Source organism: Hypomesus nipponensis, chromosome 24 (genome assembly GCF_054491055.1).
Source record: "Hypomesus nipponensis isolate SF chromosome 24, ASM5449105v1, whole genome shotgun sequence".
NCBI lineage: Eukaryota > Metazoa > Chordata > Actinopteri > Osmeriformes > Osmeridae > Hypomesus > Hypomesus nipponensis.
The window spans coordinates 6,436,843-6,452,532 of NC_140384.1; the positions used below are offsets into that span (position 1 = coordinate 6,436,843).

At 43.3% G+C, this 15,690-nt stretch overlaps 3 protein-coding genes across 4 annotated transcripts; 2 read left to right on the plus strand and 1 right to left on the minus strand.

Moving 5' to 3' along the window:
* The first annotated feature begins 10 nt into the window (after window positions 1–10).
* On the plus strand, window positions 11–2,748 carry LOC146232876 (uncharacterized). Its single transcript, XM_084690621.1, has 4 exons — window positions 11–835; window positions 1,036–1,063; window positions 1,150–1,206; window positions 1,313–2,748. Exons 1-4 carry the CDS (start codon window positions 467–469, stop codon window positions 1,732–1,734), a joined length of 876 nt encoding a protein of 291 aa, XP_084546747.1. The 5' UTR covers window positions 11–466; the 3' UTR covers window positions 1,735–2,748.
* A 344-nt stretch (window positions 2,749–3,092) lies between these two features.
* prrt1b (proline rich transmembrane protein 1B) lies at window positions 3,093–5,576 on the plus strand. The gene is made up of 4 exons (XM_084690122.1): window positions 3,093–3,256; window positions 4,022–4,527; window positions 4,647–4,775; window positions 4,919–5,576. Exons 1-4 carry the CDS (start codon window positions 3,247–3,249, stop codon window positions 5,063–5,065), a joined length of 792 nt encoding a protein of 263 aa, XP_084546248.1. The 5' UTR covers window positions 3,093–3,246; the 3' UTR covers window positions 5,066–5,576.
* Window positions 5,545–15,689, minus strand: sh3glb2a (SH3-domain GRB2-like endophilin B2a). 2 transcript variants are annotated; one of them, XM_084690117.1, is made up of 12 exons: window positions 15,517–15,689; window positions 14,686–14,827; window positions 13,221–13,349; window positions 11,045–11,178; window positions 10,427–10,519; window positions 8,588–8,650; window positions 8,025–8,048; window positions 7,798–7,887; window positions 7,597–7,697; window positions 7,474–7,488; window positions 7,155–7,374; window positions 5,545–6,895 (listed from the first exon to the last, which is right to left on the minus strand). In XM_084690117.1, exons 1-12 carry the CDS (start codon window positions 15,577–15,579, stop codon window positions 6,788–6,790), a joined length of 1,182 nt encoding a protein of 393 aa, XP_084546243.1. In that variant the 5' UTR covers window positions 15,580–15,689; the 3' UTR covers window positions 5,545–6,787. The 2 variants fall into 2 exon arrangements, with proteins under 2 accessions (XP_084546243.1, XP_084546244.1); XM_084690118.1 differs by lacking the exon at window positions 7,474–7,488.
* Between the last annotated feature and the right edge of the window lies 1 nt (window position 15,690).

Consider the following 15,690-nt stretch of genomic DNA (forward strand, 5'->3'; position numbering starts at 1 on the left):
GCCACGTAAGAGCGAAGCTACTCTTGGGGGCTTATTTCCCCGATAATGACCGGCGTTCTATACATTATCCTGCTTATTACACGGCTACTTGCCAAAAAAAATAACTTAACACAGTGTGTCTTTTTAAAATTCATTTGTTACCATTCGTAGTGTTGATAAGCAGAGAAATAGTCCGCCAAAGACGCCGAACTTCATAGACGTTTGACATTCTCTTGGCTTCAAATCAGCTGACGTCGCTGAGCAACGGAGTACGCTGGGATTTAAAAATTACCGGACTACTTGCGGAGTGCCACGAAAGATATACGAAAGTATATCACAGCAACGGTGAAATATGATAAAATTGTTCACTGCAGAACGTTGGGAAGCCCCATTCAAGTCTATGGAGCATTCTACAGCATTAAGAACAGCCGTGTAATAAATAGGAATAATGACGCCCCTCTACGAAAGACCTGGAAGTCATATTTGAATGCTCACTGAAACTCAGCAGACAAAAACAGCTCCTTCAACATGTCTTGAGTGTAGGTGGAACGTGGGCGACAGCATACTACAAGTAGGCGCGGTAAAGATAGACTTTAATCGTGCACGGTACATACCACTAGCTAGGCTACTTGTTTTGACCATGGTCAACATTGTCATGGAAGAGAGTTGTGTCAGGAATATGCATCAATTTAGAAGGGGTAGTCTTGAGCGTGAAGTTTGTCAGTCTTCCCGGGGAGATCTCAAAGGAATTCGGCAACTGATATGGCTCACTCGATTGATAATCGTAATCCTACTACTTATGTGTTCAGTTCTTGTTTTGTTGGTTTACACACTCCGCTACTCAGTGTCGAATCAGGTAAATTTAATTAAAAGTAGTGCTTCTGTTGTGTGTGTGTGTGTGTGTGTGTGTGTGTGTGAATCGCCGTGATTTATCTCGCCGTGTTATTGGTTGCATTAGAATACGGCTGACCAAAATAATGTCTAAATATACGTGGATTTATGCTTCACAGTACTTTCTGTTTTTAATTATTTGTTTATGTTTCTTCTTTTGTATAGCACTCACTCCCCCAAGACAATCACATGGGTAAGTAGGCTATTCAATTATTTGAGCCCATTCATATTACTGCATAATTGTACCACTATTTGACCGGCGCTATTTCATTCCTCCAGGAGGCAGCACTCAGAAACAGAAACAAATGAATGCCAATTCTAATGCCTTGTTGACAGGTAGGTAACATGTGTTATGACGCATGGCTGATACAAAAGTAATACAGTATTCATACGTTCTAAAGGCACATTTCTTATCATTTGTTTTATCTATCTCTCGCTCTAGCGTCAGGTACTCGACCCGCAAACTCCAATGAACCCATCAAGTGGGAGTATAGCATTGGGAATGCTCACCTCGGCACTTTTACGTCTAACGGCACAGACCTCATTGTGCCCAGAGATGGCACCTACAGGATTTACCTGCAGATTACCTACAAACGTCCCGAGAATGTGTTAGAAGGAGCGTCCTCGAAAGTGGACAGCCTGAAATTGACTCTTCTTAAATTTGGAATGGCCTACAAAACGGACCTACATCTGCTGGAATATTATGACACAGTAGACTTGAATGCGTTATTTCGGAAATCCCTATACACGGCAGCAACATTTGATCTCAAATTCGCTGACCGGCTCAAAGTGACAACAAATAAACCTGAATTAATGGTATTATGTGAGCGCACAACATTTTTTGGGGCAGATCTTATTAGCTGATATAATTCCACAAATTGTAAAGGCATCACTTAGCACATTCACCACTCACCTTGACTGCAAAATTGAGCATTTTGCATACCCGTCAAGGCAATCTAGGCGTTTAATTGGCTTATTGCTCATCTGTATATTTTAATGGAGAGCCAATTGAGTCATAGTGACACATGCACTGCACTGTTTGTGGGTATCCAACTGCAGACTGGGGTTGACAGCATTTTAGTTACTGTAGTAATGGTTGGGCGTGGGTTTAGGCAGTTCGCCGATGTTAAACTGCGCAGTTTGCAATGCTTAAACCGAATTGCAGTGTAGAATAATCTCTTGTCTTAAAATATTGATTGTACCCAAAACAATTACGCTACTTTAGATGACAATGTTGCTAAGGCTACTGTTTTGAGCAATCTGTTTTCAGTCAACTCACGTTCGCATAAAAAATTGGCTCTTGCCATCACTCTGACACGTCTGAGCAAATGCAGGCTATTTGACTCACTGTCTATTGAATCAAACAAAAGTGTAACCCAAACCAACAAATACGTTGTCCCACAGGCAGGGAAAATGCAAACCTTTCTGTAACAAAGTATAAACAATATTGTAGCTATTATATATTATATATATAATATATTCCTTTTCTACTTTCTCGCAAGAATAACCAATCCAAGGGGTGTAAAGTATATGTTCCATTGAATTGAAGCATGAAATCATTTTTTATGCTGGAATTCAGAGTCAGATAAAGTGGAGATCTAATGTAATATCTTGTACTTAAATCTAATTGTGTGATGTTGTGGCTTGTTAGTAGAAGATGACCTTATCATGAACTCAAAATGCAATTATCAACTAACTTTTATAGTCATCTTTTTAGAATGGCTTGCTTCCGTTTTACACAAACCAAGGGTAGGCTAATCTGCCTTTCATATTATTTCATACTGTTGGATCACTATGATCAGATGAGGGAAGCTGTGTTTGCAATTGGATTGTTCAGTATACTTTGTGTAAAATAAAACAACATTTGTAAAAAAGTAACCTTTTTCTGTATTAAATTACGTTGTGTGGCCTGCTTCTCAATTGAATGTGGGTTGGCATGCAAGAAGGTGTGCCAGTCAGGTGTGTCAATAGAGAATGATGTTAATGTGAAACTAGACACACAGGTTTTTTCATGGCTCGTGCCATGGTGCCATAGCTGTATATTCCGTACATATTTTGGGGAAAAGGGAAAGGGTTACTAAACCATTGGTGTGAACTGTTTGATTTATTCAGATTGAATCAGACGACGCGCTGATCTAGTAAGCATGCAGGCAATAAAGGGACATGCACACACAAGCCTATCAATTATTAAACAAACATGATACCCTCCCCTGTGGAAAAGTGGCTCATAGGATGAAGCCATCTCAGAGAGGCCATGGAACCTTTTAACTGCTTCGCGTTAAGCCTCAGCTGTTAGGGTCCGGAGTTTGTAGCAAATTACTGCTTAAATCCACCCCACCGTTTCTCAACTGTGAATTGCTGGGTAAGGAACTCATCATGGCAACAGGTAAGCATTTGTGTATATATTTATCTTTAGTCAAATTGTAAGTCGAGTAAAAAATACAAATTTAAAAAGTTGGTTTAGATTGGGAAACATCAGACTTGGTGCCAAGGTTGTAAAACATTAACCGAGGATTGGTTGTTTTTTCCTAAGAGAAAATATAAACTTGGCTGGACTTGCAAGGACATCCACTGGTGTGTGTGTTAGTGGAGGTAGTTAGTAATAGACCTATGTCATTTTTTGCTTTTGTGTCCACAAGCAGTTACTGCATTATACATGAGAGTTATTGCACTTACTTACTGTAAATATGCAAACAGTTCAGATCAATGTTACTGTGCTCTTAGTGACCTCTAAACCCCTCTGTTCCATGATTCCCGAAAAGAAAGTTTGCAGAGTTAGCTGAAACTCTGTCCTTTTGCTTGTTTTCTGGTTTCAGTTGGCATGAGCCATCTCAATAGCAGAAACCCAATGAGCCCTGACACCACACTGTCCACTGAGGAGTGACACTGAATGACTGCACTTGATTGCCTAGAGGCTTTTAATTAATCAGACACCCTGTTTCCACTGGGACCAGAAGTGGGTCAGTCTACCACTCGAGACTGAGTGAGAGTTAGCTTTCCAGGGCATGTGTACACAGATGATAGGGGACTTGAATGTATTCATAAAAAAGCACTTCATGGGTCGACAGCATGTGTTTTTATTGTATGTGACAAACGTTGTATAAAATAAGCGATTCAATGTCTCTAACCTCCTTCCACATTTCCATCTCAGGCATTCCAGAGTCATCCCATTCTGAGGGAACCCAAGGACAACAAAATCTTACGAGACAAACACAATCACCTGTCCAAAATGTGCAGGCTGAACTGAACAGTGACTACCCTCTTTCTCTGGACTATTCAACTAACAACAAACCAACTATCCATCAGTTGTGTGACACAGATCGCCTTCAGGCTGATAGTTCAGGATTTTGTGTTGATAGTGAAGAAAGGTTAAGCAGAGGCGAACAACCTCTTCAGACAGACCAGGAAGTAATGACCGCACCAGTTGGGTGTCCGTCCCAGATCTCCTTATTCCAGCCATCCGTGGATGTTACCATCCCATCAGAGGAGCCCCCACCCTACAGCCCACCAGACCCCAAAATGGCCTACCTTTTCTACCCTTCCCAGCCTCCTCACCACCCTGGACCAGCTGTCATAGCCTGTCAGCCAGGACCCAACCAACCAGCATTCTACCAGTCCCAATTCAATCCTTTGCCCAACTACCCTCCCTATACCATAGTAAGACACCATGAAAAGGCCTTGCGACTGAGGAATTATTTCCCATCTACACACATTCTTTACATGCCCTTTTGTTTGAGAGCTTATTTCTTTAAATCACAGTCTGTGTTGTATTCTAGTATATGAATGGGTCATCGCTGGGTGAGGAGAATGTACCACTTCTTAAAGACTACATGGTAGAGTCCTTGCTGGTTACCATATTCTGCTGCCTAATGAGTGGAATCATGGCTCTGATGTACTCCTATGAGGTAAGCATTACGTAGGTGTGCATACCATGGCTGTTAAACCCGTAGGTGACTTGGGACAGGCTTGGCTTCTATGTGGGCGTTGTTCAGTATTTCATTCATGTGTTTGATGTTGAAAAGTGTACCGTCCATAATCTTTTCTGCAGACACGAGCTGCCTTGGCCAGAGGAGACGTGAGGGAGGCCGAGAGGACCTCCCGGAGGGCCCGCCTGCTGGTTCTGTTCAGCTTGATGTTTGGGGTCTGCGTTTGCGTGGGCTGGGTCATCTACATTGTTATAGTTCTATGTGCATAGTGAAGCTTACGGTGAAGATTTCCAAATACATTCCTTGTGCAAAGGTTACTTTGATGCGCTGAGGAAGAATGTTTCAGATATCTATTATCAGTTACACATTTTTAATGAGTTATTGTTTGGTGTAATTAAACAGTCCATGAGACTCTAAGCTCGTGGTTCTCAACCCGTGTCCTCAGAACCCCCTGTCCTCCATGTTCTAGATCAGGGGTGGGCAATCCTGGTCTTCAGGGGCCACTGTCCTGCATGTTTCCGATGTTCCCCTGCTCCAACACACCTGTTGCTAATGAATGGTCGTTGCCAGGCTTCTGCTGAGCTAAATAACGACTCATTCATCGGAAACAGGTGTGTTGGAGAAGGGAACCGTCTTACCATGCAGTGAGGCGCAGGGTTGAGAACCACTTCTCTAAGCGCTGTAGTGGAAATTTCTGAAAGGTGAGTGTAAAGTTATGTTCATAATGTAAACCAATGAAAATACTGTGTCCCAATAAAGCTTAATTTTTATTAAACCAAATACATTTTCAGTCATTCAACATGGCTTAGGAACAGGCAATAAATAGACAGGTCAAAGCAAATAAGAAATAATAGAAGACTAATAACGAAACAGTAACACAGCAGCAATAGTTAAAACCTTAGGAGTGCATGCGCAGGTACAGATTGTACGGTGTGGTAGTGAACATACTTTGCTTGTGCAAAGGCTTTGGTACAAAAAGATTGGCAAGAAAAATAATAATTGCGTTATTTCTGATCTAAAACAGCCTGTTTGCTATTAAAAGCATTCATAGAAATCACTGGCAGTAGCACATGCAGCAGCCTGGGCTGGTTCTGCAACCTCATTAGACAAAGGATACAACAACTCTTCAAACACTTTGTTTTAAAACCGACAAAAAACAAGAGGCCAGACGACATACAATGAAATTCCAAAGAGCAAAACTAACACACGTTACATCATATAAATGATAACCGAGTACATCATGCATACTGAAGTGTGTCAAGCTTGTTCAAAAGCTGTGTTTGACCAACAGGCCTGAGAGTGGGTGTTATGGAGATGACATTCTCTGGATTATAGTAGATAGCCATAGCGAGTGTACCCCATCTTAAGGCAATTCATATGAGGGGGAGAGGTTCATATTTGAGCTGTGTGTTTGTTCCTTTTCCAAACTTTAATTGTATGGGCAGTGTCAGTTTTTGCTAAAGGTTAGGGACAAGAACATTTACAACATAGGAATGTTGCCCACACAAAGATGAATGGAAACCCCCATGCTTGCGTAGAGCGCTTTTTGGAATGTATGTGGCCTCTCAGAAATGTGTTTTACGTAGAGCGGTGCAGTGGAAAATCAAGGTGGGAAGAGCAGGTGTTTCTTAGTTGTCAACTTGTATGACGCTATACCATCAATCTTAACCAATGTCTTTGATCCATCTAATTAATACTCTCACTTCCTTTGACTGTTTCCTACAGTTTTTCATAAGAATAAAGAAAATAAATATTACAGGAAATTTCAATATGTAAACAACTTGCGTCACACAACTTTTCACCAAGTTAGTCAACTTTTTCTCCTTAATCAATGTTGTGCAGCTGCCTTCAAATTCACATACGTGTGCATGCTTTCATTAGGAGCACTACACATACTTGGAAGTGTTTGGTCATAAATATCAGCATGTTGAAAGGCAAGTGTGTTTGGGGTTAAGTGTGTGTGTGTGTGTGTATATTCAAGCATTACTCCTCTAACTGAGCAGCTCCAGATATGTCACAGGCACTTTTCCTTTCAGGTTCCCACGCTCTCCGATGAGCCAATCAGAATCCATGCCTGGAACTGTGTAAACAGTGATGAGCTGGAGGAGAGACAGAAACCAAAAACAAAGAATGGATCTCTTAGTGTCATTTGATCATTTCCATTTAGGAAGGCGGCTAATGCTAACGGGAAGATTCGGACACAGGCATCCTTCTACTAGCACCCAAGTCAGTACAAACACTAGCAAAAATGTTGTTGCGACCTTATAACAAGGTGATTTACATGAGCAAACAGCAGGACACATGGGGCATCAATATGTGACAGTCCTGTGTAGTGTGTGTGTCCGCTTATGCCTTTACCTCATCAGCAAGCAGGGACAGCTCGCTCGTGTCGGCGGCGTCGTAGTCGTACAGCACCTTGGCCTTGCGCGTGCCCGTCGCGGGGGCCTGGACCTCCTCGATCTTCAGCGTGTCCACCTCCGCCGCCGCGCCGCCAGCGTCCAGGGCGCCGCCAGCGTCCAGGGGAGGCCCGGCCGGCGACACGGGGTGGCCGGAGTTCACTGCGAACGCGTTCGGGAACCTGGGGGGGGGGAGGTGAGTCAGGACGTTTGTACGGAACACATGACTGAAAGCACGCAGGGCAACGGAGGTGACTCGGCAATTTGGGAATCACACTTACGCGTCTCCATTGGAACTGGGAGCATTGGAGAAAACAGAATGGGGATGTTTGTAAATGGGGCTCAAGGGCAGATGAGAAGAAGAAGAAGAGTAGACTCACTGCGTCCTCCACGGGATTGCTTACCTGCTCAGCTCCTTCTGCAGGTCAAGCATGTGCAGGTGGCACTGCTTATAGTAGGCTGCCTGAGCCTCCACAAACTCGTGCAGGCAGCGCAGGTGATTCACCTGCACACACAGGAAGTATGGTCAGGGAGGGTGATCATCCCCCAGCACAAGGCCAGGCGTCGGCCCCCCCTCAGAAGGCCAGACAGATGCGGTGACTCACGTGAGTGCTGCTGATGCCCTCCAGCAGCAGACGCGTCACCTCCGCCTGGCGGTCAAACTCGGTCTGGGCCACTCGGAGGTCGTGCTCCGCCTAAACGGAAACACGTTCAATCATGCCCGTCAAACACTGGGAGACGTGCATCCGCCCACGTCATTTTCTGCCCAAGGGGAAAACTGCTGATTGAGTTTTTATTTGTGCGCGCGTGCGAGACGCAACATCGTACTCACTTTGTCCACTTCCTCACTCCAGAGCTGGGAGACGGCATAGCCGCAAGAGAAGAGGAGAGAGACAAGTTCTGATGACACCACAGGGGAGACACACAGACACGAGACACTGAAGGCTACACTGCTGATTGCAACATGGACAGACTTCTGATATTCATTTACTGGTTGTGGTGGGGAGTGCAAAGGATGTGAGAGGAACATCATGACCCTTGGCCAATATACAGCACATGACACACATCATGTACTTAGAAAGTACAGATAAGAACGGGTCTGAATACTGAATCCTCATTGGGGATTGTTGTTTAGCTGTTAGCTTCATCCTCGGGAAGAGGTGCTCCCTAGCAATAATTGACAGCAAGATTAGCAAGTGATATCAAATCTGTCTGGAATGGAGTCAGGACAGACACAAATGTTAAGAGGAAGGTCCAAATGGACAAGGTTCAGACGATGACCCACTAAAGTGCACCGTTCTTGCCTCTCGAGGGTGCTGTGTTCTGCCAGAGACGTTTCTGTATAAAGGGATCACAGGTGTGTGTGTGTGATGGAGCCAAACTGATACTCCTTACCGCAGAGGCACTGGCAGACAGGACATAGTTCCGTGTTCTGGTGTCCTGAAAATCAGGCACAGCCTACAAACACGGCACATTAGGTTAGAGTTGCATCACTACAAATCCACTCAGTGAAACATGCACGGCAAACAAAAAACAGGACAGGAACAACAAAAACAAACGGGGAAGAAGCAGAAGAAAAACAAAATGGCTGTGATATTAAGTTTGAAGTTGGGTTTGTGGTAAGCTGACAAGCTGAATGAAGCCACAGCATGGGTAAACAGCATGAGAACATTCTGTAAAGACCAATGCAAATATTACTTCACACGATAGTAGCTCTGACAGGAAGTCATCAATCACGTCAGTTCAGGACGAACATGACGGGCCATTCAAGCAAGCAGGTGTAAAACACCTGGGTCCTCATGTATAAACACAACTTGAGGGTGTCGAAAGAATGACAATCACTCAGAAAATGCATGTCACTCTCTGTATATGGTTGATATTGTACGCTCATGGATTATTTACCACAGATGAAATATATATATACACTCACTGTGCATCTACAAGATTGGCATGGGAAAATGCCACTGTCTCTCTGAGCCAGACTCTGGCTCATTTTGAGTTTGACATCCATTTTCTTCTTAATATCTGCCATGGTCCGGTTCTACAAACCCACAGCATTTACAGCCCTAGTGAGAGTTTTCCACTCCGCAAACTTTCTTTTGTTGCTAATACGCGATGACAGGCCGCCAAACAAGACACATTTCCTCGCCTCCACCTCTGTTGTTAGAACCTCGATCTCACAGTCTGTGAAAATTATTCTTTTTTGCTTGTTTAGCCATTTGAATTCAGACCAAGAAATGACCTCAGGGGCGCATTTATAAGCCATCTGCATATTAATTTATGGGAGGAAGCAAGGCAGGGTCAGTGGGTTGTTGCACGTGCAGTCAATCTCACGTTGATTGTGATTTATAAAGGAAAGTTGTGCAGGACCTGGCATGCAACCGGTGTTATATATTACACAATATTTCTGTGCGTAGGTTCTTTCTAAGTTTTGGCTGTACGCCATCTTCTGTTATGAAAGCTGCGCAATCTTTTATACATGAGGCCTCTGGATCTCTACAGCTCACAGACTGTACTGGCCAAATCACACAAAACTAAAGTTAGGTATTGGATTCAGATGACATTTTTGCATGCTTATGGTATGTGGCAGCCACTTGGCATACAGGCTCTGAGATAATGACATATCCTAATCAAATGCCGAATAACAAGATGTGTATTTGTTTATATTTTCTAAATAACACAACTGACCAATAAAATCAGACTTTTTTTTTTTGTCACTGAGACTGTGATTGAGATTTTACAACATCTTGTTTTTCGGTGTGACATTCCCATGTCAAGGAAGAGTAGAACAAGTATTTTGAGGGATTAATAAAGTATTGTAGGGCCAGGTTCCAGTTTGGGAGATAGGCTGTTGTGATGCAATTGATGTGATGAAATGATCAACTGGAAAGCTTCTTTCCTTCAGGATAGCATGCTACATGCTCATTCCTGTCAATTCACAAGGTGTGCACTATTTGGCCTCTATTTTAAGCCTCTTTTCTCAGGCTTAAAAGTATTGCATGCATTCAGTTGGATTGCATGAGTGTCATTGAGAGAATACGGATGACACGGGAAAAGAAAGACGGAAGTCGAACGACGTAAAGGATGTTTTCTGTTAGTACTCACTTCCCCCTCACACTGTAACGTCAAAGCAGAGAGAGAGTTAGTCAGTCAGGCAGCGGTCCTACACGGCCAGCTGAACCCTACCTAGTAGCATCATGATGCTAACGAGCACGGGGGGGGGGGGGAACTCACTGCTGCCTTGGCCTCCGCCGTTTTGGCCTTCTTCAGCCGAGCTTTACACACATCCAGGTCCAGGCGCCGATTCTCCAGAAGACGCCTCTCTTTCTGAAACACAGAAGCAGCAGATGACAGAACTTTAAGCAATCCTGATAGGACGTCACGTGATCCACGTCTGGTGTTGCTCGACCGGTTACAGCGTTGCATTAGAAAGATGCAGGAAATGTAACCCGACCTCTCATCTCACTTAATGAACTTGAACTTTTGAGTGAACTGGGGGTTCCATTGTTCCAAGCTGCTCCTGTGGTCTGAAGGGGTACTCCGTACAGCACTGCGATAGCAACATACAGAACGCCTAAACCCGTAGGTAGATAAGGGGAACCAGTGACAGATGTAGTTGATGTAGTTATCAGTGGACGAAGTGGGATGAAATGCCTTGCCCAAGGACACAACGTCATTTTTCCCGGCCGTGCAAAATGACGTGTCCTTGGGCAAGAGCACTTCACCCTACTTGCCTCGGGGGAATGTCCCTGTACTTACTGTAGGTTGCTCTGAATAAGAGGATCTGCTAAATGACTAAATATAATGTAAATAATAAATATCAGTGGATCTTGGAACTGCTGTGAGACTCACCGAGATGGTCCTCCAGTCTCCCTCTAGGAAGTTCCGGAGAGGGGTGAGGAAGCTGATGGCAGAGGTCTGGAGGAAGTCTCTCTCGGCCCCTCCAAGACGCCTCTCGCAGTCTCCCACCTTGATCAGGGTGCTTCCTACAACCAAAACAACAGGCATGAGCATCCTCCCACTGCACAGACCACACAAGGTAACCACACAATTTCCCCTCCACAATGTTGTCAGGGGGTGGACAAGTTCATTGACGTGTGCACAAGTTCATTAACGTGTGCACAATCGCTACTAAATTGGGTTTTCCATGTACGCATCCATTTGTGGATGAATTTCGTTTGATATATTTGGCCCAATCTGCTGTCCATCTGTAGCTTTGAATAAAATAAATAAAAACAAGTATTACTGAATGAATTGTAACTGTAGGACGAAAACAATGATTAAGCCAAACAACTACTGGAGGGGTCAAACTCAGTGCAGCACAGTAATATATTTACAATTAAATTTAAATGATTCAACAAGAGTTCATGTTAAGCTGTTCATGATGGCATATGTTCAAACTATTGTTACAAATATAAAAGCAAGTACTGTATTTTCCAGACTATAAGTCACTTTGTTTTCATAGTGAGGCTGGTCCTGCGACTTATAGTCAGGTGCGACTTGCATAAAAAAATAATTATAATTATATAATATATATATATATATATATAATTACAGTACAGGTCAATCGGTACAGATCCATCAATCTTGTGGATTAACACTCTTATTGAGTCACTGTTGGACTATGTACATATAATGAAGTGAAACACTGGGTACAGAAACTGGCGTCGGGGAAGAGGAGCTGCAACACCCATGACACAAAAAATTAAAAACAAAGGGAGAGATTCCGTGGTAACCTACACCCACAGACAGAAAGCAGAAAACTCAAGAAAGGCCACATTCTTTAAAAGACGACATACCAAAGACTCCAAAACACAGATACTAAATGTAGAGAGTAGGCGGTCGAGAGTAGAAAGAAAAACTTTGTAATAGCAAGATTCCAAATGGGATGACATCATAAAAACGTGTGTCTGAGAAATTCTGTGACAGCCTTTGTTGGCCATGAAACCAGTCAAACTTCTAGTCTACATTTCATATTTCAAGCAATATTTTATCAGGCAAACACATTGCACTTAGTATTACTTTACAATAATACACATTGACACAGGTACAGCATCAGATCAAAATAAATACACGGGCCAGTAAATTGACCTATTCCAACCTATGAGCACCCAATAGAGGCTGGCTTAACTAAAACCTACCTCTACACAGGGGCTAGATTTCACTCCATTATTTATGCGCACCTGTCACCTGATTCTAATAATTACCTGGTTTCGGCATTTAATCCATCTGACTAAGCTCAAGGAAACCAAGATATCTCTGAAATATAAAGCCTTCAAATGTTAGTAAAACATCATTATGCGTCCAAGTCTATCCGGGGCAACGATTAGGACCAGAGAGAGATTGTGAGATGATCGCAGATGGAGATGTGTCAAACTCCATGCGGTAAAATAGACATGGATGGATGACAAGCAAGCATCAGCTACTCTGAATTCTCAATGGTGCTCAGAACCTTGGGTGCACAGACAAGGCTGCAGCTTTAAGCTCTGCTGGGAGAGAGCAGTATTGATCCTGTAGCTGGCCCTGCCACCAAAGGACAGGGGGGTTTATTGGCCCAGCTGCCATGATGAGACAGCCTGGAGGGCAGCGTGGTGGGAGATGTGAGGGAGAGCCAATTCAATAAAGCTGGGAAACCGTTCTCAACACAAATCACACCACCTACGGCCTGAAAATATCAGGAGCATACGAGGCTTTTGGAGATAAGTAGTAAACTAAGATTTGGGGGGAGGATATTATTTTGCAAATGCTTTGTCAAGGTTGCACCAAATATTTGTGTTTGTGTTTACATAATGCTTAGGAGAATAAAGGTCATAGGATATAAAGGAAATCCTAGATAATGCCCTGTTAATGAGTAACAGTGATAAAGTGAAAAGATATTTATTTTCTTATTTGACTGATGCCCAAGGGGGGGGGGGGGGGGGCTTCCTCATTGAAAATATAATGCCCAAACCTCTGCATTTAAAATGATATTGGGGCAACATTAAAGGACTGGTGTCTGTGAGCTGTAGCCTCACAGATCTGGACTGACCATATGGTGTTCCTGGACCGAAGTCTTTGGCTGCGTCCAACATGTAATGACCCAGAAGCTCTGCATTGGTTAATCTGGACGGTGCCTTCCTGTCCAGCTTCTCATACAGGAACTCCTCAATCCTTGCGCCTGCAGAAAAGGAGAAGGGTGTGTGATTTTAAGGATGACATACAGACAAGGGTAGCCTTTGAGGAAGTGAAAGACCCATCATGTGATGAATCGGGTCTCATGACATTTGACAAGAAATGACGTGACACATTTGCTAGGGTTTTTTCTGCATAGAGATTTATTTTATTTTCAAAGCTGTGTTCATCACGCGTGCAATGCATGTCAGCGAATATGTTCTCAATAGTATGTTTCAAGTAGGCTACAGCCGAACCCTCGTTCTGTTTTGATAAAAAATAATCAAGTTGATAAGCGTGTCTTCTACGCAACTGTGAGGTGCGCGAAAGGACAGAGCGGCCAGCTGGAATGATAATATATAGTGTAGGCACAAAGAAACCTGTAATTGCAAAACACCTGGGAATAAATGCATTGATTAGAAAATATATTATTTATGAAATGGAAGAAAAAAAAAACAATGTCTGCTAATAAGGTGACACGGACTGTTTTTTGTTGGGGTTTTTTAGAGCACCAAAGACCCATTTTGACCCAGGAAAAACCCTGCATGGTAATACCAACGTGACTGTGACATTACGCAACAATGTCTTCTCATCCCTGTCCTATACCTAGTATCTGTGGTTGAATGATGGTACGGGAAAGAAGTAGGTATTTCATTTACTTGGAAAGTGCAACCTAAAGTAAACCTCCACAAAACAATGTTTGGCATGTAACAGAAAGTGAAAGTGATGTTCAGGATGACATCAGACAGAGGATGGCTGGAGGCCCAGATAAATGTTTTCCCACACAGATGATGAGTGGGTACTGTCATCGTACGCAGTTGGACATATAACGATTATCTACAAGACAGTGTGTAGAGGGGGGGGGGGGACATCAACATATTCTCAACAGCTGTGTGATATTTAAATTTGTACAAGAGGCTATTCTGCAACAGATCAGCTATATAAACAATTTAAAACAGAAGGAATTTGTCTGAGAATTTCAACCCTTGTCTGCACTATCGGTCCACAGAGATGAGTATAGTCCACAGCAGGGCACGAGGGGATGGAGCCATACTTACCAGTGTGATCAACTGTAGCATGGAGAATCAGAAAGTCATAGGGTTAGACCTCCCTTGTCTCCAATAACAAACAATACCATCGTGTTGTTGTAGTTACATGAGATAGGCGAGTGTCATTCGACTTGTGGTCAAAATGTATTACTCAATGCTCTTGTGTATAAAGATCATTCCTAATGTGGCCATCATTATCTGGACTGTGCATGTATAAGGGCGTGGGGACATGGAGGGGGGTTGATTAGAGGGGAACCATTTCTCTGCTCGGCTGTACAGTGTGTCAAAACTTACTTGGGTTGGGCTGCAGAAGCACCTCTGTCTGTCTAAATATTTTCTCAGTCCAGTTTTTGGTGCAATCTGCTCGGCTGAGAAGGTTTTCAAAGTGAGCATCCAGTTCTGTCTTCTCTGCCTGTCCCAGCTTTTCCTCCGTGAACTGGGATATAGGACACAAGGGGTCAGATGGCTGAGCGGTTAGGGAATTGGCTATTAATCGAAAGGTTGCCGGTTCGATTTCTGTCCGAGAAAATTACATATCAAGGAAAGACATTTCACCCTCCTTGCCTCGGGGAGGGGATGTCCCGGTACTAACTGTAAGTCGCTCGGGATGAGCGCGTATGCTAATGTAAACATGTTTTTGACTTCTATTGACCTTATCAAACCCAATTGCCTTTTATGAACACGTCATTATGATCGTCACTGTGATAAACATTTCCTGTCGTAAAAAATATCACTCTTAGAGGGATGAACCAATGTGTAACTTAGCTTGTGAAATCCAATACCCATCACTGTGACTTTTTACTTATTCAGCCATCTCGACAAGCAAGCTAGCTTATTGTCCTGTTTCTGAGAAACATGTTACTTTGCCAGGTAGCTAACGTACTAGTAGTTAGCTTTATTAGCAACAGCCATTTAGGAAATCTGGTTATTTTTTTGTCAAAATAATCACTTGACTAGCTCACCAAGTTTTTAGAGCTGGCCTAGCACGAATATACTAGACTTTTTACGCAATAAAGCAATATACTGTAGCCGACTACACTGTATCCAGTTGCGCTGGTGCTAGTAAGCTAACTAGCTAGCCATTTTTGGTTGGTTGGGACAGTTTTCATGGAATGAAAAACATACCTGCACAGCCCGTGTGAAAAACACACCTGCATCCGAGGCCATTTTTCTGACGTTAAAATCCATTATGTCTGGTTAGCCAAATATACTTCTTGTACGCAGCATCTATGGCAGGGGAACAGATGTGGCCCTGTCTGAGTGCTTTGCGCCTGCTGTGTGCGTTGAGTCCAAGTCAGA

Coding starts and splice junctions, on each gene's coding strand:
- LOC146232876 (XM_084690621.1), top strand. CDS start 467: ATGCTCACTGAAACTCAGCAGACAAAAACAGCTCCTTCAACATGTCTT. Junction 836..1,035: donor GCTACTCAGTGTCGAATCAG/GTAAATTTAATT, acceptor TCTTTTGTATAG/CACTCACTCCCCCAAGACAA. Junction 1,064..1,149: donor CCCCCAAGACAATCACATGG/GTAAGTAGGCTA, acceptor TCATTCCTCCAG/GAGGCAGCACTCAGAAACAG.
- prrt1b (XM_084690122.1), top strand. Junction 4,528..4,646: donor ACTACCCTCCCTATACCATA/GTAAGACACCAT, acceptor GTTGTATTCTAG/TATATGAATGGGTCATCGCT. Junction 4,776..4,918: donor CTCTGATGTACTCCTATGAG/GTAAGCATTACG, acceptor TCTTTTCTGCAG/ACACGAGCTGCCTTGGCCAG.
- sh3glb2a (XM_084690117.1), bottom strand. CDS start 15,579: ATGGATTTTAACGTCAGAAAAATGGCCTCGGATGCAGGTGTGTTTTTC. Junction 13,350..14,685: donor GCTTCTGCAGCCCAACCCAA/GTAAGTTTTGAC, acceptor CCTTTTCTGCAG/GCGCAAGGATTGAGGAGTTC. Junction 8,651..10,426: donor CGGCGGAGGCCAAGGCAGCA/GTGAGTTCCCCC, acceptor CCGTGTTTGTAG/GCTGTGCCTGATTTTCAGGA.